The sequence below is a fragment of the Argiope bruennichi genome, chromosome 3 (assembly GCF_947563725.1).
Source record: "Argiope bruennichi chromosome 3, qqArgBrue1.1, whole genome shotgun sequence".
Classification (NCBI taxonomy): Eukaryota; Metazoa; Arthropoda; class Arachnida; order Araneae; family Araneidae; genus Argiope; species Argiope bruennichi.
The window spans coordinates 11,815,910-11,839,727 of record NC_079153.1 but is presented as its reverse complement, the minus strand read 5'-3'; the positions used below and the strand labels follow the sequence as shown (position 1 = coordinate 11,839,727).

General features: G+C 27.4%; 1 protein-coding gene across 1 annotated transcript in view; it reads left to right on the top strand.

Annotated features, from left to right (window-relative positions):
* Positions 1 to 23,465, top strand: part of LOC129963401 (tyrosine-protein kinase Src42A-like) — a 79,537-nt gene extending 56,072 nt beyond the window's left edge. Inside the window, exons 2-8 of the mRNA XM_056077751.1 lie at positions 10,849 to 10,970; positions 12,868 to 13,031; positions 14,249 to 14,417; positions 16,574 to 16,732; positions 18,256 to 18,434; positions 19,468 to 19,624; positions 20,272 to 23,465. Coding sequence (XP_055933726.1) covers positions 10,849 to 10,970; positions 12,868 to 13,031; positions 14,249 to 14,417; positions 16,574 to 16,732; positions 18,256 to 18,434; positions 19,468 to 19,624; positions 20,272 to 20,483 — 1,162 coding nt within the window. The 3' untranslated portion in view covers positions 20,484 to 23,465. The remainder of the gene's footprint in view (positions 1 to 10,848; positions 10,971 to 12,867; positions 13,032 to 14,248; positions 14,418 to 16,573; positions 16,733 to 18,255; positions 18,435 to 19,467; positions 19,625 to 20,271) is intronic.
* The last annotated feature ends 353 nt before the right edge of the window (positions 23,466 to 23,818 follow it).

Below are 23,818 nucleotides of genomic sequence, written 5' to 3'. Positions count from 1 at the left end.
TTCGCTTTGCCGATGGAAATTTGTTATCTTGTGAGAACCTGATGTTGTTTCGGGAATTGATTTTGTGGATGTCGAAAAAAATTGACCAGATATGAATATAAAAAATATAAGTCATTGAAGTTTATTGAGTAATAGTCGCCTTTGGCGACCAGCCGGTTCACTAATCTTAATGCTTGTGAAAATTTTAATAATTAAATATTTTTTGTAATTCCTACTTTAATAGCTTCTTCATCAAAATATTTTAAAACTTCAAATTTTGATAGTCATATAATTCACTCATAATATTATAAAAGCCTTCAGTCATAACTTAATATGTATCTCTCTTATTTTCTGTTAGCTCCCGTAAAATTTATGCTTTAAATTAAAGTGTAAATGATTAATCTGCAATTAATATAATAATATTTTTTACTGAAACAAAGCATTTTTTTATAATATGATTACTGAAAACAGAATCACTGAGCATTTAAACCTTATGGGCACTAAAGAATATCTTTCTTAATTTATGTAATATCTCAAGAATTTGTCAAGATTCATCTATTGTCTCAGATTCATCATGAACAGATTGATTAATTAACAATGCTTCATTTTAAATGCATCAAACACTAAGAAAATAAACAGAATTTTTTAAAGTAATCGGTCGAAAACAGGTTAAAAAAAAAACTACTTAAAAAACGATGTACTAACCTAAACTAAAAATAATTTAAATCAAGTCCGTATCTGCTGAAAATAATTGTCAACAATCAGAACACAATGTGCATGCGTGAAGATTTCTACGCCAGTTGGGGTAACGCTATGCAGATTAGAAATTTTTAATTTCCTTTATTATATTTTATTTTAATTCAAAAGTACTTCAGAATGAATCTGAAAGATCAATTAATTAACAATGTTTAATTTTAAATACATCAAACATTAAGAAAATAAACAGAATTGTTTGAAATAATGGGTCGAAAAATGTTAAGCCTAACCTCATTAGCGTGGGGGAAAAAATTGAAGTCTTACTCATTTGGCGGTGAGAAAATGAAGATTTTTTGGCGGGAAAGTTAGTTTTTAATTAATAATTAAAATTCTAAGTAAAAATTCAAAAAGCGGAACCCCAGGTGCACATATCCGACCTCCAAGGTATACATGTACCAAATTTGGTAACTGTAGGTCAAATGATCTGGCCTGTAGAGCGCCAACACACACACATTGAGCTTTATTATAAGTATATCGATAGGAATTGGAGTTGTAGAAAACGTTAAACATCAGAAAAATTCCAAATTCCAAACATTTGAATTTAGATTCAGAATTACAACCATTTGCTTTTAACTTTTATTACATTGAAAAACATATGTGCAAAAAATTTTTGGTAAGAAACTTGTGATATGTACTTTTTTCAAAATATTTCGATTCGTGAATGCATTTTATGTGATCAACTGTATTTCAAAATAAAAATGATATCCTAAAAATCGCTGTAGCAGATTTTTTTAAAAATTTTTTTATTGGAGTTCTTTATAGATATGATTTGGAATCTCATCCCGAGTTCTGGAAAGGGTTTTTTTTTTTTTTTTTTTTTTTTTAACGTATCAACTAATCCTAACGAAATGTTTTAAATTTTATTAAAGTGTTATGAATTATTAGTTTTCCCCTTTAGTATTAATTCTTTTTAGACAATATACAGATAAATATATATAGTTTTAAGGTGTATATATATATTTGCATACTAGTTTTCTCAGCTATATCTATATTTTTTTTAAGAAAGAGTTTATATAGAGAATAAAAAAATTAGTTATAGTCTGCTGTTTAGAAAAGATTCACAAAATAAAAACAATATTTTATTGAAAACGATTATCATATCAAACATTCCTTTAATGCAAAATATTGCAATTTTATCACAAAATCGTTTAATTACAACAATCTCCTGGCACACAGCCAATAAATTGCTACGAACTTTTCTTCTTATTATTATTCTAACACTTTAACAATTACAACAACAAAATAGAAACAAATGATTAAAAATTAAATAGAAAAATATCGTATTTTTAGTCCAAAAACTGTTCGAAATTTTAAATGTTTGGAATATTATGATCACAATCAGTTCTACTTAACCAACTAAATTTTGTAAATTGGTAAATATCAAATATCACGGGCTATGATGTTTTCCATGCAAAATCATAATTTCTGAAAATTAATAAAAATGTCTTTTTTCTAAGACAAAAATTCATTGTGTAACATTCATTGAAAAAAAATTAAAAATTCATTATGGCATTAATTAGATTTTTAAGATTTAAAGTCTCATGTTGCTGCTCTGTTCAAAAATTGCTTAGCAGTGTAATAATATGTGTCCACCATTAAAAAAATAACTCTCTGCCAAACCATTTAGATTTCTTGATTTACAAGAGAATAGAAAGCCACGCAGATAGCTGAAGGAACACAAATGTTGAAATATTCAGTTATTCGGAAAGGAATTTCATATCCGAGAAAGTTGTCTTTCTTTGCTTCTGTTTCAGAAGCAGAAAAAGTGAAAGAAGTGAACCTTGACCAAATATTTATTCTATCAGCATTTTCTTTCACTTTAAAATTCCGAGTTGAAAACGTGACATATGACATTCATATGATGTACGAATTCAAACAGAGGATTTCTCTATTGGTTGAAGCATTTTGATGCTGGTTGTGTGTGGCTACCTTCTATTATGTTGTTTGGTATCTTCCCTCTTTCATGTACAAAGGATTAAGGTCAGGTTGGATTTCTGAATTTGATCTGGCGTTGTATGAATTCACAAGACGTATGAGCTTATTCTCTTACTTTTCTGCTTTAGCTTTGAGATATGGGGTGCCTTTTTTATCAGTGAAGGAATTTTAGGGGGAGGAATGCTTTATTTTATAAAGATTTATAGAAAGATTTATTATGTCTTCGTATCGCAAGAATTTTATTGTTGGAATTTATTTATTTACTCTTTACGAATAATTTTTATCACATCCCCTTGTATATTATGTATTTAATAATGTTTTAAAAAAATTGTAATGATTTTATGAATGATTTCTATATTGTTGAGCATTGTAGTCAACCGCAAAAATAGTTGCAGTATTTTTTTTTCTTTTCTGGATCAATATGTTTTACAATTATATTATTAAAAACAATGAATTAACATTTATTCTTGTTTAGCTCGTTGTAAAATTCTGTAGTAATTCAACAATTGTAATTAGAATAAAAATTATTCAAAATGAACTTCTATGTTTTTAAAATTACTAAATTTTCTCATTGTAAGAAATTTTTCTGTTTGTACATTTTATTGGCCAATTAGAAAACTTTCGCAGCCAGCTTCAGAAATAGTTAAGCCTATAAATATAGACTGTAAAATAAATTTGTTGCTGACTATGACTATCTTTTATATTGTTACCGGTGTATATTGCAGATGAAACACGCACAGCACATGCGCAAAGCCCTCCTGCTGCGAATGTATATATATTATAGCAATTAAAGATTTAACCCTTATCGTGGCAAGATTGCTTTTTTGAAGAAAAGCAAAAAAAATGTATATAGGTAGCTTCTTTTCGCTATAAAAAGCATCAAAAAATAAATTTAAAAATCTAGAAATGTGTTTAATAAAACTAAGATTATTTTATAGTAAACTAAAATTATTTTATAGTGGTAGTATATTTTTATAAAGTTGTATGTATGGTATACTATACAAAATGAACATAAGGGTTAAAAAAAAAAAGGCGCTAAAAGAGTCTCCTTTTTACTTTCATTATAATCAACCTTTATGAATGTATTGAACTCTTATTTAAACCAGTCTGCTATAATATCTTCACTCATTTTAAAAACCATTGTATTTCAAATAAAAAAAAAATTTCTTCTCTAAGCTCTAAAAAAAGAGAATTTTTTTCTAGATTGATAAGTTTGGTTTAAGCATTTTATAAATCGGCAGCAAGTTGAATTAATTCATCAGTGAATTTCACAATACTAAATATCCTGGTGATAGAAAGATTTAGAGGATAGATAAAAATGGCAGAAGCGAGTACTGAATACTGGGAAAACTTTTTATTGATGTTCCACCTATGTGAAAAACTTATACGTTTTGCTAATCTAAATGACCAGCATTCGACCAGAAGACGAGGAAAAGACTATCCCCACCCTAAGTCTGCGTTTTCTTTAGAGCGATCTTTGATTGTCAAAACTATTGTAGAACCGCTCTTAGAACGGCCTGGAAGCAACTGTCCAGATGTTCTGAATGAGACGGAATAGTTCTTGTTTTGAGTTAAATACCCCGGAGTTTTCCTTTTTGTTTTTAAAAGAAGGCAGATAAATGTTTGATTTAATTTTTAAAAATTATCATCCGAAGAATTCTTAACTTTATTTACACAAAAAAAAAATATTATTTTTATATTTTAGAATTATTTCTTTAAAAAATGATAGTTCTGTATCGGAAGGGGTTTTCTTTTATATATATATATATATATATATATATATATATATATATATATATATATATATGGGGGATTCATATTAATATTTTACTTGAGTATGTCATGCTATCGTAAGATTTAATGATAGAATAGACATCCGAAGTTGGATGAAACAATTCCCGATTTTCACTTTTTATTCAACTTTTCCAATGCTACCATCCAACACTGGTCAGTTTTGCATTCTTTGGATTAGCTGGCTCGGCGTGGGAAATAAAGAAAAAGCGTATATATTTTATTCCAATCGACCTTTAAAACACCTTAAACAATTTGGATCATTGAGACTGCATGAGTTTTTAATGTATGAAGAAAGAAAGATATTATTTTCTGCAAGTACTTTCATAGATATACCTTGTCAATCATGAACAGAATTGATTTTTGTTGTATATCGAACGCAAAATCTAATTGATATATCATTCACCTGGTTTTGAGAATCTTTTCTAAAGAACAAACATCTTTCAGAAAAAGTGAATTTTATGTTTCTGTAAATTTTATATTCGTATTGAGGTATTTAAAAAAAAAAAAAAAAACCTGCAAATGTTGAGGTTTTTTTTTTTTTTTTTTTTTTTTTTTTTTCATAGCTACGTATTAATTTTCATTTATTTTGTGAGATGAAATATTTTGCAACTTCATGAATAATAATAATAATGATAATGATTTATAATATGCAAATATGTATATGGAAAGAAACCGATACCTTGAAATCAGGAAAGCGTTAAAAAAAATCTTTCGGGTATATACAGAAAAAAGAAATAACAAATTATGAAAGCGAGAAAAAAAAAAGGAATGTCATCTCAAACGAAATATCACTTTGAAATGTAAACTGCAATCTTTTCTATTCACCATTCTGCAAATGGTTAACAGTTCATTCAGTTCTTTTCCTGTACATTCTCAAAAAACACCTAAAACCTTTTTCCATTCTTTTTTACGATGTGTGAATGGCCGTAAAAAGAATAAAGAAAAGGTGTAAAGAGAAAAAAAGCTTTTGGAGAAAGCCAAAACCAAATACCTTGAAATCAGGAAAGCGTTAAAAAAATCTCTTTGTTTAACTTTCTTTTATCAGAGATATTGTGATTCAAAAGACGGAAAGCGATGGATACCTAAAAGAATAATTTACGCTTTCAGCGTGTGGAAAGAACTGCATTCCGTTCGTAACTAATACCCTTTTGAGGCCCAATTATGACCTAAATTCTTCGCACCTTTACTCCACCTGCTTAGCTAATACGAATCAACCTGAATGTGTTTCTTCAATCCTGTTCACTGTCATCTGAACAATGTCCGCTATGTATTCACTCTTTCAGCTCTCTTTTTAAATAGTAATTAAGAGCGCCAAAGGTTTATTTTATTATAAAATAAACATTACATTATAAACTAAATTACAATTACACTATAAACTAAATTGTAAATTAAATGGCGTGCATACAAATTGAATTTAACGACTTTAGCTTAATCAGTCTGTTGATGTTCTGGAATCTAAATATTTTAAAAAAATTATAAATCTGTAATGGCGATTTTTTTTAAGCCGTTATTTTTGTATTAAAAAGTTAGATATTGCCTGTCAAAATAATATTTAAGTACCTGGCTTACAAATGTACTCCATTTTAGCTCCCATTTAGATAACAAATCCTATTTAGAGCATGCATTATTTCCGTCCGTATTCGTATCACTTCAGATACTTAAGCATGCCCAAGTAGTTTTTGTAATTATGTCGCTTATAATTAATAAATACCCATTAGGTAAAGCATTTTTTGTTTCGGTGTACTTCTCCAATTTGCGCTGAATCCACATTTGGAATTTATTCATTCAACAGGTCACGATTCGGTTAAAATGGATAAATTCACTAAAAAAAATAGATCGTTTTTTTAAGGAAAAATGACAGTTCTTAAGAATATTTGTTAATGAAATTTTTTATTACTATTTTCTAAAAGAAGCTTGTCTTTAAAACCAGAGATTCTAAATTTTAAGAAAAGCGTCATTCACTGTTCGAGAATTCTCGAACAGTGATGAGAAATAAGAAAGTCGAAGAATGAACGCGATTCCTTCCATAATATGGTGTGGTCCAACCAAAGCATCACCCCACGCTTCTAACTACCGAAAACAGCTGTGAGCGAAAACCGTCCACTGCGCGATATTCGCTCACCTTCTCCTAGATCTTAAAACTTCCAGGCGGGCATGTAAATCAAGGCATTTAAAATTTCAATTCTGGATAAAGATAAGAATTCAGATTAAATAATTTTAATAAGTAAAATTCTTTATATATAGTTTGCTCCCCAATATCCGGTTTGCGACTTTCCGCCTTCTGTGCTATCCGGCCTAGTTTTCTTTTATTCTAATTAAATGAGGAAGATAATCTTAAATTCTATTAAGGACTTTTCCAACCTATAAACTGTAACTTCTGACTTATTTTAAAGTTACCTTTTTATATCTGGAATCATTTATCAGTGAAAAATAAAATCAGTTTGAATCAATTTTCTTAAGAATTAGGCCTACGATTTACGTTTATGTTTTGTTTGTGTTTCCTGCATTTAAGTTGGGTATTATAGATCTGTTAAGATGTGAACAGTTTATATCCTTTAACTTACTTTTCCTCTCATAAATTTTTGAAACGTGCAGTGCAGTATATACCGGTACAGAGCCTTCTATTTTAACTCGAAGGGTTACCGGCGGCAACTGCTTCTATCATTGGCCGGGCCGCGGCTACGTTCACGTTGAGATAAATGATGGACTTAGTACTCAATCAGAAGTGTGAAAATACATATTATTACAGTGAGGTTTGATATAAAAACTTTGTCTTTTGGTATTGGTGGGCAAAGAACTGAATGCATAGGACTCTGGCCTAAGCTCCTTTTTGTTATCCGGCCTGTCCTTCGACCGCATTAGGACTGATACTCGGGAGTGTATTGCATTACTATAAGAAAAGCTGTAGAATAACGAATTTTTAAAAAAGAATTTACTTTAAATAAGAATTATTGCAGTTTATATACATATTTGTTTTCATACTTTACATTTCCTTGATAAAGAGATCTGCATTTTAAAACCAAACTGGCCGTGAACGATTTTATATTTTATTTTTTGATCTTATCCAGAATGGCAGATGAAGATTTAAAAAAGTCTGGAAAAAATATTGGCCATTTATATAAGATGGCTTACTAATCTATACTTATATATAAAGCTCAATGTGTGTGTGTGTGTGTTGGTGCTCAACAGGCCAGGCCATTTGACCTACAGCTACCCTTAGAGGTCGGGAATGTGTACCTGGGGTCCCTTTTTTTGAATTTTTAATTAGAATTTTAATTATTAATTAAAAACTAACTTTCCCGCCAAAAAATCTTCCATTTTTTTCCACCGCTAAATGAGTAAGGCTTCAGTTTTGTTTTGTTTTCCCAACAGTAATGAGGCTAGGGTTAACATTTTTCGGCCGATTATTTCAAACGATTCTCTTTATTTTCTTAATGTTTGATGCCTTTAAAATTAAACATTGTTAATGAATCGATCTTTCACATTCATTCTGAAGTACTTTTCAATTAAAATAACACAGAATAAAGGAAATTAAAAATGTCTAATCTGCATAGCGTTACCCCAACTGGCGTAGAAAAATTCACGCATTAGCGATACCGTAACTGACGTTGAAAATTCACGCATGCGCATTGTGTTCTGATTGTTGTGACTAATTGCGGATTTGATTTAAATTATTTTTAGGTTAGTTGCATGCTTTTGTAATTAAATTGTATTTATGTTAGTATATATTTTTTGTATATGCTTATAGTTTTAAGTACATCGTTTTTTAAGTAGTTTTTTTTTTAACCTGTTTTCAACCGATTATTTTAAACGATTCGTTTTATTTTCTTAGTGTTTGATGCATTTAAAATGAAACATTGTTAATGAATCGATCTGGTCATGATGAATCTGAGAAAATTTTGTTGACAAATTCTTGAAATATTACATAAATTAAGAAAGATATTCTTTAGTGCCCATAAAGTTTAAACGCCCAGTGACTGTTTTCAGTAATCATATTACAAAAAAATACTTTGTTTGAGTAAAAAATATTATTATATTAATTGCAGATTAATCATTTCCACTTTAATTTAAAGTATAAATTCTACGGGAGCTAACAGAAAATGAGAGAGATACATATTAAGTTATAACTGAAGGCCTTTATAATATTATATGACTATCAAAATTTGAAGTTTTAAAATATTTTGATGAAGAAGCTATTAAAGCAGGAATCGCATTAAGATTGGCGAACCGGCTGGTTTCAAAGGCGGCTAGTCTTACATAAACATAAATTACTAAATACTTGCTGAGTATTCTGAAGTAATGGTTTCATGAAATTCGTCATCAAATTTATTTTATCGTCTCTATTGATGAAAACGCCTGAAGTAATATTAATAATAAATTGGATCAAGTTACTGAAATTGATACTGAAGATTATTTCTCATATTCATTAAATCCGTTTCTAAAAAAAAATATATCTTATCGTGACTTCATTATCTTTTTGTAAATAAATTGGATTATTTAATGGATGTTCTTTTAAGGTTTTTATTTTCTTGTGCCAATTTACTGTATGATTTTTATATTTGCCCAATTAGTGGCATCTTTACTTATATGAAGGTTCAAATATTTTTTCTTCTTTATTTTCTGACACAAATTTCAAACTGATAATTAATAAAGAATGTGCATTGTTATCAGGAATTGTCAAGGAATATAAAATAAAAGAAAAGATCAATGGAACTGATCGATTGTCTGGCATTGTAATTTCATTGATGGTTCGTCTTCATTAAAAGCAGATTTCTGGGCCCAAAAATGGGCTTAGCTCTATCAGTGCTGAATCGAATGCCTTTTGATTGAGCTTTGTGTTGCTATTAAGTACGTGATATTACTTAGAATATTCGTGTTGGTGTCCGTTATTGTTCTTAAGTTGCGGCACCACTTCATCAGCTGACATTGTTTCAGAATGGCAGGAAACGGAACGAACCAAGTTCTGCAATCTTTTTCTTGTTTGGTTTTCTGCCTATGGGTGAGGCTATTGTCTTATTCGTGCTGGGCGAGGTCGAGTTTTTCTTGGAAGTCTCTAATGGTAAATAAATAAAAGAATGTGTCTTGCTAGGCCACGGTGAATCAGTCGGTTGTGGTAATGTGCACGCTATTTTGCCATTAAATGCTTTTCATATGAGCATAGCTGTTGTCTGGCAATTTCTGATAGAAATGTATCAGTATTATTTTTAGATATAAACATTCAATAAGACAGCGTTGACACAGAAGGGTCTTTAGTATTGCATCATTAAATTCTACATAACATCAGCAACAATTCGATACGATATTTTTTTAAGAAATGTATTCTTTAGTTATATGAAGAATAATCATATTATATATATAATATGAGCAGAGTTTCAAAAATGAAAGCAACAACAAATAATCAAAACGTGGTAAATATTTGTTTTTCTTAGAGAAGAATTCTCAGAAAAAAAAATATATTTCTATAGATAATTTGTATATCTTCGTTGTGAAAAAACAACACATTTATTATTATTATTATAAAAATTTCGTATCGAAATGTGATTTCCATCACCATCGCTCATGTTTTGAAATTCCGGTTTCACTCATGATTATAAAATTAATAATACTTATATAATCCTTTAAAAATTACAAAATTATTAAAGAATAATATTACTCAAGATTTAACCAGTATGCTTATTTTCGATTAATATAAAGAGCCGGAACTCTTTTTGATTCTTTTAGCAGTAATTGGATTTTTGAAAACGATTTATAAGACTATAGTTAAAGCTACAGTATGCAAAATTTTAAATACTCTTTAACGAATCTAAGAAAAAATTGCGGATTGTAATTAAAAATTATTTTGCACATCACCATAAGTTTGTCAAAATCTAAGTTCCTCATTTTTTGAGTTTCGAATTCTAGAACTAGTTGAATGAAATTGGAGTCATTTAATCTGTACCCATAACTTTGTATCTTCTTTTTGACAAAAATAAATTACATCAGAAATGGGTTACATTTTTTAATCATTTATATATTATTTCATTTGTATTTATTATTTAAGGAATTACAGTAGTCTTTTTTAATGTTATTTTTTTTATTGAAGTAATGTTAAATACAAATATGTAACAAATTCTAACTTATAATGGTAAAAGCGTTATTATAACCATTATGACTGCTATCTAAAATTGTGATTTCATTTTTTGCTTGTGTAAGCAGAAGTGTATAATTTTCCGATAATTACTGCTAAAATATATTGATTTCAGGTTTAATTTTTTCATCGCCTTTTTATTTTATTCTTTAACTCATTTTACCTTGATGATGATAATAATTATTATTATTTGTTCCATTTAAAATATTTGTTTTTGTCCAAAAGATTCAAGAGTGTGTCATTTATTTTTTTTCTAGATGGTATTTTGGAAAAATCAAGCGAATTGAAGCGGAAAAGAAGCTTTTGCTCCCCGAGAACGAACACGGGGCTTTCTTGATAAGAGACAGCGAGAGCAGGAGAAACGACTTTTCTCTCTCAGGTCAGCAGTGCTGAAAATGCAGCTTTATTCTCACTTATTTTGATTAGAAAATTTTTTTTCATTTAAAACCTGTTTTATTCTTCTTGTATTTGTTTATAGAATTTTTAATTATGGTTTTTAAGGACTAGCTTCTTTAATGGTTATTTTATTTAATGTTTCTAAATATAAGATTCTGATTAAGAATTTTCAAAAGCTAGCTTCTACGATCTCATCAAAAATTTATCACCTTACTTTTTAATAAAGGTGAATTTGTGTTTAGATGCGTTTTCCCCAATCGATTGAAACCAAAATTTTATATCATTGTATTACTGAGAGCTGCTTCCTTTGAAGTAGAAAAAGATTAAATTGGAATTATATATAATTCTCTAAAAAAAAGATTTTATCTAAATTTACACTACGTTATAACGTAATTAATAAACGTAACATATCATTTACGCATTTACAATAAGTTAGAAAATTAAAGAATGATGAAGTGAAACTACGACTAATTGCGATGAATGAGTATCCTGTGTGACGAAATTTATCTTTAAGTTGAAAATGCAAGTGCCTTCAATCTTTTAAAATAATAATGAATAAAATAAATGTTAATTGAAGGTGATGCAAACTCTTTGTCAATGGCTGCTAATTATATTTGTCTAGAATTCACTTTATAAATGTTTTTAAATAAATTGATTTATATGTATATATATTAATGCTTTTGGCGACCAGCTGGTTGCTAAATTTTTAATTAAATATTTTATGTAGCTTGCTGTTAATTGTTTTCTCAATAAAATATTTTTAAATTCCAAGCTTTGATAGATGCATAACATGTACAGTAAAAGAAACCTTACATCATTCTACGGAATTCCTTAATTTTCTGTATCTGATCTAAAATTTCACAATTTAATTTAAAATAGAAATGATTAAACCTCAATGACTATAAAATCTTTCTTTTGAAAATTATTTAAAAATGGGCATACTTCAACATGTTTTCTTCATTGGCTACTAATGAAATTCACAGGTTAATTGTAATAATATTTCAAGATGTTTATTAAGAAGCATTCTGACTCATCATGAAAAAATATCCCATGTCTTCATACCTCCGTCATCAACAATGGAAGAAAAATCAAGATGAAATATTTATAGCAACAATACAAACGATTTGAGTTCTTCATAACAATAAAGTATATTGTTTAAAAAAACTTAATTTTCAAAAAATCTTAATTTTTTTTTTAAATTATTAAAAATAGAAAAAAAAAATAAAACCAGTGTTGCAATTAAATTGCTGTCATTGGAAAGATATATATATTTTTCAAATTTTAAGATAATACAAAAGCCATTTTTGTGTTGAAAACAAAAAGGTTGTCTAATTTGTAAATAATTACAATAATAATTCAGATTTTTTTTAAAAAAATCACTCTAGGATGCACATTTCCGATCTTCAAATGACACATGTGCCAAATTTGTAGATCTAGGTCCAACAGCCTGACTTGTAGAATGCCAGCCAATACATACACAAACACACATACGTCTTTATTATCAGCAGAGATATACAGCGCATATTTCTAACAGTATATAGTAGTATATACAATTTATGAACCATTAAACTTTTTTTTCTTTTCAAAACGTTCATTTTCACAAGATATTTTTTTGCTTTTACTCTTGAAGGGAAGGAGATAGTATTTTAGTAGTATTTCTAATTTAAATAAGCATAAAAAAGAAAAAGAAAAAAAACGATGTCGGTTATTGTAAGTAAATTATGAGTAGCGTGATTGTTTTAAAGATTATTACAATTTTTCAAACTTGCAAGTTTTTTTGTTTTTTTTCAGCTAATCAACCTTGCGATTTTGCTGAAAATGTTTGATTAATGAGTTATTCCTTACACAAATAATGATAAAATATTGATTTTAAATTTCAGTGCGCGATGGAGATACAGTGAAGCATTACAGAATTCGACAGCTAGATGAAGGTGGCTTCTTCATAGCCAGAAGGACAGCTTTCCGAACTTTACAGGAATTAGTGGAGCATTATAGCAAAGATGCTGATGGATTATGTGTCAATTTACGAAAGCCGTGTATTCAGGTATTCATTTCGTTTTCATTATTTTTAAGTTAAATTTTTTTGATAAAATCGATTTAATACTTTAAAAAAAATGCATATTAAATAAATTTCCAAGCCAAGGAATATGAGGTGTGTTATAATCATAAGGGCGATTGGAAATTAAGTTTTTAGTTAAGTATATTGAATTTAAAAAACACATCATCAAATTCATTTTTTTTTCCTGTTGGATTTCTATTATTATTTTGGCAGTTGGAGTTAAGCAATACGCATCTTATGTTATAATATATTTTTATTTTATTTATGCATCAGTTGAGTTAATTAGGATCAGCGGTGATGAACTTTTCATTACATTTAAAATAATTGAGTTTGTAATGATGTACAATTGCTTTAAGTCTTTTGAAATTTTTTTGATAATTTTCAAAAATCGAATTATAATGTTTTTTTAAAATTTTCCTTGATGAGAACTTATTCTTTAACCCTTTATTTACTAAATTATTTTACCATCAATTTTTGTAATTTATTTTTGAGCCTTAGTTAAGTTTTGGTAAAGAATAAATCCAGGAAGAAGAAAAAAAAACTTTTTAATTCATTAAAATAATTAAATTAATAATAAAAGATTTTTAACGTTTTTTAGTTGATATCTGCAGTTTTATATCGGAAATACATTCTTCGTATTCTTTCAAATATTTTCAGAAAAAAATGTCGTATTGTGAAGATATCAGCCGGATTTAAACGATCCTTTAAAGTACTGTCGGTAAATAAAAGGTTAAACAGGCACTATTGCATGAGAAAGTAATTAATGGAATAAAATACCAAGTTTTGTAAAATTGCTTATGAAAGCTCTGACTCGAATATCCGTCATAGATATTGTAATAAAATATATTCGGCTTTTTATCTTTGTCTTTTATTTGGTATAATTATTTCAGTTACATTCATAGTGTACCAGTAGTTTCATTCATCAAATTATTTAAATGCAAATAATTCAAATATATTTTTACCTTATTAAATTGGGAATTTAAATGACATGGAATTTCTCTTTCTTTTATAACATCAAAGCATCTTTAATTATGTTACAAGCAATGATGTACTGTGCTAATGTACCAAAGCGTGTTTAATCAAAGCATTAGAATTTACTAATTGGTTTTTTAGAAAGAAAACAGCACCCAGTGATATTTTCCATTTATTACTTTATCATTCCGTAGAAAAGCGCAATCTTATTCTTTTGTCTTGCGAAACAGGTTGAGAAACCCACTACGGGTGGTTTGTCTCACAACACCAGAGATCACTGGGAGATTGACAGAAGTTCCCTCAACTTCGTGCGAAAACTGGGCCAAGGGCAGTTCGGAGAAGTCTGGGAAGGACTCTGGAATAACACAACCCCTGTAGCCATTAAAACATTGAAAACTGGTAATAATTTGTTTTTCTTCCTTATAATTGCATTGAAATATTCAATAGAATGCTACGTGCTGTTTTTCTGTAGAGATACTCTATCACTGGAAATGACACCTTTCATTATTTAACTTACCATATTAACATTTTAAGCTTTGATTTTATTTAGGGGTTAAAATATAGTGAGTTATTTATCGGATTGCTAATCAAATACTATTCAAAAAATTATGAATATATATATATAATATTAATTTGAAAGATTCTATAGTTTCTCTTTATCACTACTGGCAGTATCACTTAGTGCAGTACATTCCTGAATATTCGATTCACGACTATCCGGCTTCCGTACTATCCAGCTTAATTTTCTTTTATTGTAATGAAATAAGAAAAGCAAGGCGTTGCATTGGTAACATTGTTCAGACATTAGAAGCGGGCGTCTGCTACATGTCATGCGCAAAATACAAGTTGTGACAAGAAAAGAGCAGCATTCTGCTCATTTTTCATTAGTTCGTCAGTGTGTAATGGACATCAATTATTGCCCTATTCCTGATTATAACTGCATAGTATGTTTTACAATATTCGTAAATTCACTTTCTACGTGTTTTGAGATAAATGGAGTCCTTAGTCCTTGTACTCAACAAGAAGTGAGATAATACTTTTAATAACAATGAGTTTTGGTATAAGAAAACTTTGTTGGTGGGCAAAGAAATGAGTTCGCAAAACTCCGGCCTGTCCGGCTTTTTTGTTATCCAGCCTTCTCTTCCGCCACACTAGGCCGAATAGTCGGGTGTGTACTGTATTTACGTTACCATAAAAAATTGTCAAATTAAATTGTGAAGGTATTCATGTATGCATGACTCATCAGGTTACAGCAACGATTACTTACGCTGAGAATCTCAAAATAATTTTTCATTACTTCGCACTTGACGGAAGTAAGGCGGTTAATTAACCAATAATATCCCGTGAAGGGGAGATAGAACTCCTTTGATTGAACGGCGATTTCCTTTCTCGTAATCGAAGTACAGATTTGGGTGGTTAAAACCTGCCTTTAAGTAGGTTTTTTTAGTTGTTCTTATGCAACATTTATCTTTACATTCCAATTTATCCAGAACAAAAATAGATTTCTTCCCCTCCTTCCGATCCCCCCCCCGCTGATGGAACTTTTATTCGTAATAATTTTCTCATTTATTAAATTTGAGAATTAATTTTTTGAATTAATTATTATTATTTATTTATTTATTTGCCCTGTGAACTTAATGAAATTTTGCATAACACGTTTGCTTTTATTACTTACTAGTCGTCTCAGACGACCAGCTGGTCGCAAGGAATATTAATTATGTTTATTTTCAAATAAATCGTTTATGTATTATTTCATATTCCTCATTCTGCAAAATTGTTTGACATTAAAGCTATGTTTTTAAAAAATTGTATTACATAAATTTTGAGTTTACAGTTAATATGCATAAACCTTTCTAATGTAGACAGGCTCATTACACCATAGTGTTATTAAAAATGTAAATATCCGGTTCATTTATCTTCGAAATTTTGTATTGTTTTAACTTCCCTTTTTTTATTTATCTTGTAATTGATACAGATATTAAACAAAATCTTTCCCCTTGGCTTTCAACAATGGAGGAAAATCATGCAGTTAAATGCTAGATGAAATAATGAAAATATTTTGAATTCCAATGTAAGAATGTAATTTATTGTTGAAAAGGAAAAAAAAAATATTTTTAAAAAATTGCCAACATTTAACGCAATTCGGACAATTATTAAATTAATGTAATTAAATAGACAATTTCTTAATATTTTAAAACAATGCAAAATTCATTTTTGTGCTTTGATATTCTCAGAAGATAACATTTAAGAACACCAAAATACAGTTAATTTTTAATTAATTGAAATTTAAATTAAAATTTAAAAAAAATCACTGAGATTCGTATTCACATCCTATAAGGTAGTTGCAGGTCAAATGTTCTGGCCAGTTGAGCATCAACCCATGTGTGTTCATCTTTATTAGTAGTAGAGATTCGCATATAAAAGAACAGTATTAATGTATTGAATATTTGTAAATCATATTTATTGTTAAAAAATCAGTCAAAATTTAAAAAATTTCTGTCATTAAAAAAAAAATTTGTAGTTACTAGTGTATTTAATTTAACTTTTGTTTGTAGGCACTATGGATCCCAAGGACTTCTTAGCTGAAGCACAAATAATGAAGAAACTGAGGCATCAGAAATTGGTTCAACTTTATGCTGTGTGCACTTTAGAAGAACCTATTTACATTATTACTGAGCTGATGAAAAATGGAAGTTTATTAGAATATTTGCAGGGTATGGATTTTGTTGTTTATATCCTCAGCTGTTAGAGAAACAATTCATAAATTAGATAATAATATCTTTTAAATTTAATTTTGTTCATTATTCAAAATGAAAGTAACAATTTTAACAACAACAATTTTATGTAATTTATTATTATTAATATATGCATAGCTCAGAATCGAATATTTAAGATAATTTTTAATACTTTTTCTCATTCAAAACTTTATAGTTTATATTTTATTTTGTATGAATGTGTAAACACATTACTTTCTCCTCATTGCTTGAATAATACTATTTCCTGTGTCATAACTTTTGTTTGCTGTATATATATAACAGAGACATCAAAATTCATCTCAACCCATTTTCATTGACTATTCTAAAAAATTTATCCTGTATGTATATATGTAAATAAAAAGACTTGATATGTTTTTATGTAAGTCATGTCACAATATTTACAGTTATAATTTCGTATCTTTATATAAAGAGAAAATAAACATTTATATTTTCTCTATATTTATAATAAATGCACAGGTAAATTTTCTGCTTTATTTTTTAGTTCATACATATTTGAAAAAATTAAATTCATTGTGTATTAATTATAGAAAAAAATCCTCTAGTAATGAATATTTTAAATCAAGTAGATTTTGTACAGGGTGTCCTGTAAAGTTGTTTACAAACTTTAAGATTAGGTAAGGCTTACAAAAGTGCTTTATTTTTACTATTATGGGTTGAATCTTTGTCAATGCATTAAATAGAAGAAAAGAATAATTCAGTTAAAAAGTTCTATATAGATTTAATAAAATATAAATTTACAATAACATAAAATCCATTTGTTTGAATAACAACATGCAAAGTATGTATTGCTTCAGACAGCAAATCCTTTGAACCCTTACACCAAAGGTTTTTTTAATACACTATATATTTTGCTTGCTATTATTGTACCTGTCATACTTGGTAGCACTTGTATATTTTTATTATTCAAGAAATGTATTTTTGTTTTTTATAAATTTGCATTTCATTGAATCTATTTTGTAAATTTATGTGGTGTATCCTTTTATTTCACTTGATTCATTGATTGATCAAATTATAACTTATTTCTATATGCCTGAACCAACATTAAATATACTAAATTACTTATTTTTTACTATATAACGAACTATCTATTGTATTGTTAAAATATACTTATATATATATACTTATTACTTGGCCTTAATTTTCTTTTTAAGGGCTATTCCAGCAAATCTCCTTAATTATAGTATTGCCTATACTAATCAGTTTTAAAACTTATTTTTCTGTATACTGTGATTGGCTTATGGAAATTATAACTGTTGTATCAGTTTTCTTAAACACACAATTAAAATACATAGTATTCTTTTTCTGTCATAAACATTTACTTATAGTATTTGTTGTTTCTTGTGCATATTTTTTTTTAATTTTTTTTTTAGAAATAATAAAATTAAACTTTCTAGATATTGTTATTTATTAATTTAGTTTTGGAAATGAGTTTCATTATAAAATTTTTCTGTCATATCCAGGAAAAGCTCGAGCTTTGAAACTTCCTCAATTGATTGATATGGCTGCACAGATCGCTTCAGGAATGGCATATCTTGAATCTCAGAACTATATACATAGAGACTTAGCTGCAAGAAATATACTTGTAGGAGAAAATAATATAGTTAAAATTGCAGATTTTGGCTTAGCTCGTTTAATAAAGGTACTGTGAATATATTTTTTTATCTTTAAATTAGTTTTCTTGAAATATTCACCCATCTTACCATATTTTTTTCATAAGTATTATTTTAAATTTATAAGAGAACGAGTTTATTTTATTGAATAATTTTTTTTAAATTCTTATTTTGAAAACCGGAAATTATTTCTTAAGAAATAAAGCATTTATTTTTAAACAACTTGCATATGGTAATATTTTCTATGGCTGTGATAAGATTCGATCCCATTTGTTAGTTTTTAATTAGAGGAATATTTTCTAAGTTGAAATATAAATTTTGAAGAGAGAGCTCTGAAATCTAAAAGAATTAAAATTAAAATGATCTTAAATCAAACAGATTATTTGAAAATTATGACTTCAAAAATATTATACTAATTTATAATTAAGTTCAAATAAAATGTATAAAAAAACTTTATTTCGATTCAAATATAAACATATTTTATTCATATCTGGTAGATACATACTGTGACCTGCGACTTTTAGAACAAAAAATAATTAGAAAAATAAATAATAATGGCTGATCACAGTCAAAAATAAATAATAATGGCTGGTCACAGTCTTTTTACTTATGAAACACTGTTTAATATATATGTTTTGAAATTTCCACACACTCGTTTTTTCTCATTGACATCATACTATTTCATTATTTTCCAAACTTAATTACCAATTAATTAATTAATTTTGTCTAAAAACTATCGATCTCAATATTAAATTTAGGAAAATTTTTATTTCAAATTTCTATATTATATATAATAATGAATTAAAGACTTAGAAGTGGAAAATAACTGACATTTAAATATTTGATTTTTAATACTTTAATAAAAGCTTGTTTAAAACTTTTTTAATTAAATTTATTATATTTTTTCCAAATTTTAAATTATTGAAGTTTTTTTGAATGCCAGTGCTTGTTTTTATTACTTAGATTCAAAGTGTCTAGTTTAGTCATAATTTAGCTTTCAATTTGTTAGCCATTTATACAATATTTTTGTTACATTATTTCCATTTTATTTCTTGTTTTTAGGAGGATGAATACGAAGCTCGTGTAGGTGCTAGATTTCCCATTAAATGGACTGCTCCAGAGGCAGCAAACTATAGCAAATTTTCTATTAAATCAGATGTCTGGTCCTTTGGTATACTGCTCACTGAATTAGTTACTTATGGAAGAATACCCTATCCAGGTACTTCCATTTTCTTTTTTCCAATTTTTGCAGAGCTAGAAACTGCTTATCCTCTATGAAGCAAATTTTTTTTTTTTTTGTTATTTAACTATAAACTTATTGATAGGGCAATAGTTATACCTTTTACTGTCTTTGCAATATTAAAATGGTTCTTTCTTCTAAATTGGATATGCCTAAATAATTTCTTCAAAAGTATTTAAAAGCTTTTAAAAGATAAAGTGAGAAATGCAGTGGTTAGAAATTCATTTAGATTATATTTTTATTAACATGTAAAGATTTTTTATCTGTGTTTTAAATTAATGTTTGTTTGTGTAATTTTCATTCTACCATTTTTGATCCAATTTTGAATGTTTTATTTTATTGCATGAAGCAACATATTAAGTTTGAGTTCAATGTATTTCTATATTAACTATATGTTTTTCTAATGCCATTGACATACAACTTTTTAACTGAATGTATTCTGTATTTAGTTTAAAAACATTGCAAAATATCAAAAATCTTGAAATATGCATTATTTTGTCTGTTTAGATGTTAGATTTGATACTATGCTTAATATATTTTCACCTTTTTTGTGGATTGGAGGATGGGGTGTTATTATGATGGCTTTCTATTATAAATTTCTCTAATATCTTTGATTCACTCTTTAGGAATGACCAATGCTGAAGTCCTTCACCAAGTGGAGCATGGCTATCGAATGCCCTGTCCCCCTGGATGCCCTGCTGCCCTGTATGAAATTATGCTCGAGACATGGCATAAAGATCCCATGAAAAGACCCACCTTCGAGACCTTGCAGTGGAAACTGGAAGACTTCTTTACCTTAGAAGGCTCTGAGTATAAGGAAGCTTCTAATGTCTACTAAAGGGATGGTCGAATTTTTTCTTCTCTTAAGGAATATTATTTATTATTATGTTTTTGGTTTAAAGACATTTTTAAGCAAAAACGCAAATGCAATGACCCAATTTAGGTTTACAAATGTATTTCCTATGCAGGTTGTACTCAGTGGGTGCCAAAGCAATTTTCAAAAGATTTTAAAAGGTTTTACTGATAACAGCAGAACATTGGTAATCGATTTTTTTTTTAAATTATTATCTAGATTATCAATTGTGTACTGTATTTGTCCAGGACATCTGCTTTATTCAAAAGCAATTTTTTTAACCTTAAGTTTGTGGATCTGTGTAATTTTTCTTTTATGTGCTAATGTGAAGAACTGTTCAAATGTAATTTTGCCTTGTTTTAGGAACGTCTTTTCTTCTGTTCAGTTTAATAACAAATGCATGTTTAAGGAAAGTCTCTGAGAGAACAATTGTGAGTTTTACAGCATGATTTTTTTTTTAAAATTTTGTTGTGATTCTAAAAAGTTTTTTTCTTCCCATTTTAATAAATCTTTGAATTAAGTAGAACTTTTCTGAATTTACTGAAATAAAAACAATTTTTAAAGATAAAGAATTGAAATTTGATTTCAAACTACCTCTTGCTCTAAGGATCCAGGATTACAATGCTTCTTCTTCTTTTTTTCTTTTTCTTTTTTTGAAGTGAAACATTTACAACATACTTTGTAAAATTTTAGGGTCACTTCTGTGTAGTTGTTACTGCACTTTGCTCAACATAAAGACACTTTAGATTGAAGGAGACAATAGTTTTATGTAAATGTTGATTATGAGACAGTTGTGTATACACTGCCATGGCATTATGTATTATACTTGTTGAAACTGTGTAAGTTACTGGTTGAAAAGATGTACATTTTTTTTATCTATATTGAATGAAAATATTTTTAATTTGTTTGCATTCCATTACTGTTATGTATAATGGTAAGACATTTTAAAAATTAATTCCAGATGTATATTAGTATATGTGTTTATTTGCCTTTATTTTTTCCCCCATTTGTACTCACTCATCTTTTGATTTTTACATCAAATATTTGATTTTATTTATCAATTTGTCATTTATTGATAAAATTAAATTTATTGAGAAATATCTAAATCTATTGATAAAAATATATTAATTACCAATTTCTTTAATCTATAATTCAGATTATGAAAATGATCTTTTTATGAAATGGTGATAGATGATTGGCTTTTAGAATTTTAACTACATAATTGATACAAATGATAACTACTATGAAAATGATTATTGCTTTAATCAGAAGATGAGTGAAGAAAGTAACTGATTAGATTCCTTTTTCAGTAATTTTTTATAATGACCAAAGCATTCATTTAATGCAAAAGTAGGATTATGTAAATTTTCATTATGTAGGATTTATTTGGTATGTTTTATAAAAAGACATTTATGAAAGGAAAAAAAATGTATTTGTGAAATAATTCAGTGATAAATGATCTATATGCAGTGTGTTTCATAGATAATTTTAAATTATATACCCTTATGCCCTACGTTTGTTTTGTGTACTTTTTCAACTCGCATTTATTTTCTGCAGATTGTCAGACATATCTAGAGAAGCAACCTTTTCAAATGTTGTTCAGAATAAGCTGTGATAAAACTTGAGGAGTATTATATTTTGGCATGCTCATTTTTGTTTATTATTTTAATAGAACAATTCTTATTGTTAACCATCTCTTAAATTTTTTTTTTTATTTTTTTTTTATTTAATTAGAATATTTAACATATAAAATTTATTAAGAAAATGTTTACATTAATGTTGCAAGTAAGCTAAAAAATTTACTTTAAAATTTTCTTTATAAATAAAGATTATTTTATAGAAAATTAAATTATGTACACAAATGCATTAATTGACTTCAAAAATTTATTAATTTAAAGTCTTTAAATATTCAAGTATTATACCCATGTTCAATAATTGAAATTTTATTCCTTTATTCATTATGGTCTTGGGAAATAAAATGTAAATTTTGTTAACATAAATTTTCCTACTGTTAAATTTGATTGTTATGTCTTTCAATTTTAAGATTTTTGAGTATAATAGTGTGAAAATCTGCAAACACTATGTAAAGTCGAGCTAAAGTTTTTAACCAATTTTAGAGTTGTTAAAACCTGAAAAATTAACATTTTTACTATGTTTTTAAAAATGACATTACCCAAGATATCTATCGTTAAATTCCAAATCATTGTTGTTACTGTTGTTGCTCAATTTAATTGTTGTCTTAATCTATTTCTCCCTCATAGCTGTAGATTCTATTTCATAATAAAACTAACTGATTTAAACTTTCTATGGACTATAAATTTGTATTTGTTACTTAAAAAAAACCTTGTTTTATTTTTTGAGATTTAAGGCTATTTGGTAAAAATGTTTTGTTATTATTGACTGGATATATATATAGTATTTTCTGTTAGCTACAGTTTTTGGCTGAAATTATAGAATTTATTTCTACAATCATGAGAGATGTATGTGATATTGCATCTTTTTAAGTGATGGAATTTAAATGTTACTGGCTGTAAAAGTTTTAAAAATGTTTGAAATGCTTCAAAAATTTAAAAATTAGTAAAAATGTGAAGATTTTTTTTTATACATAAGTAGAGGTAATTGCATATCATTTGTATAAATATAGTTTTGTATAAAATTGCTGCATTAATTTTGAACTTTTTGAATATTGCTTTAAATATGTATTAAAAAATTTTTAGCAAACAGGTATTTTACCCATTTGTATTCAAAGTTTGTTGCAATACTTGTTTGTAAACATTTTGTAAAAAATATAATAGATGTTTATAAAGTTCTTTATTTTTGTGTCTTATTGAGTTAACAATTTAAAATTTACTTTCTTAAATTATGTACACATACTGTATACATTATTGCATATATATGCAGTTTTCTGTATTCTTTTTATACATAATTTCTAAGTACTTTTAGAGCTTTAAAAAAAATCTACTTTTACCCATGCTTCCAAATGTTAAAAGTCATTTTTAAAGTTTTGTTACTTTATATAAGTTTGATTTTTTAAAAAAGAGATATATTTTCTCTTGTATCATGTTTTGGAAAATAGCCATGACATACAATGTGTAAAAATCTCTAATCTCTTTATTGTTCTGATTTTTTTTATATGCAAATATTTAGATTTAATGAAATAAAAAATATCTTACTTTGTATTTATATTATAGAAAAAAAATTAATAATTCTTTTTCAATTTAATATTCTTCAATAAATATTTATGAGTTGTATTTGAAAAATGAACATAGTGTATGCTGTGAGCAGTGTAAAATGCTCTGATATCAATATAGGTGCTCACT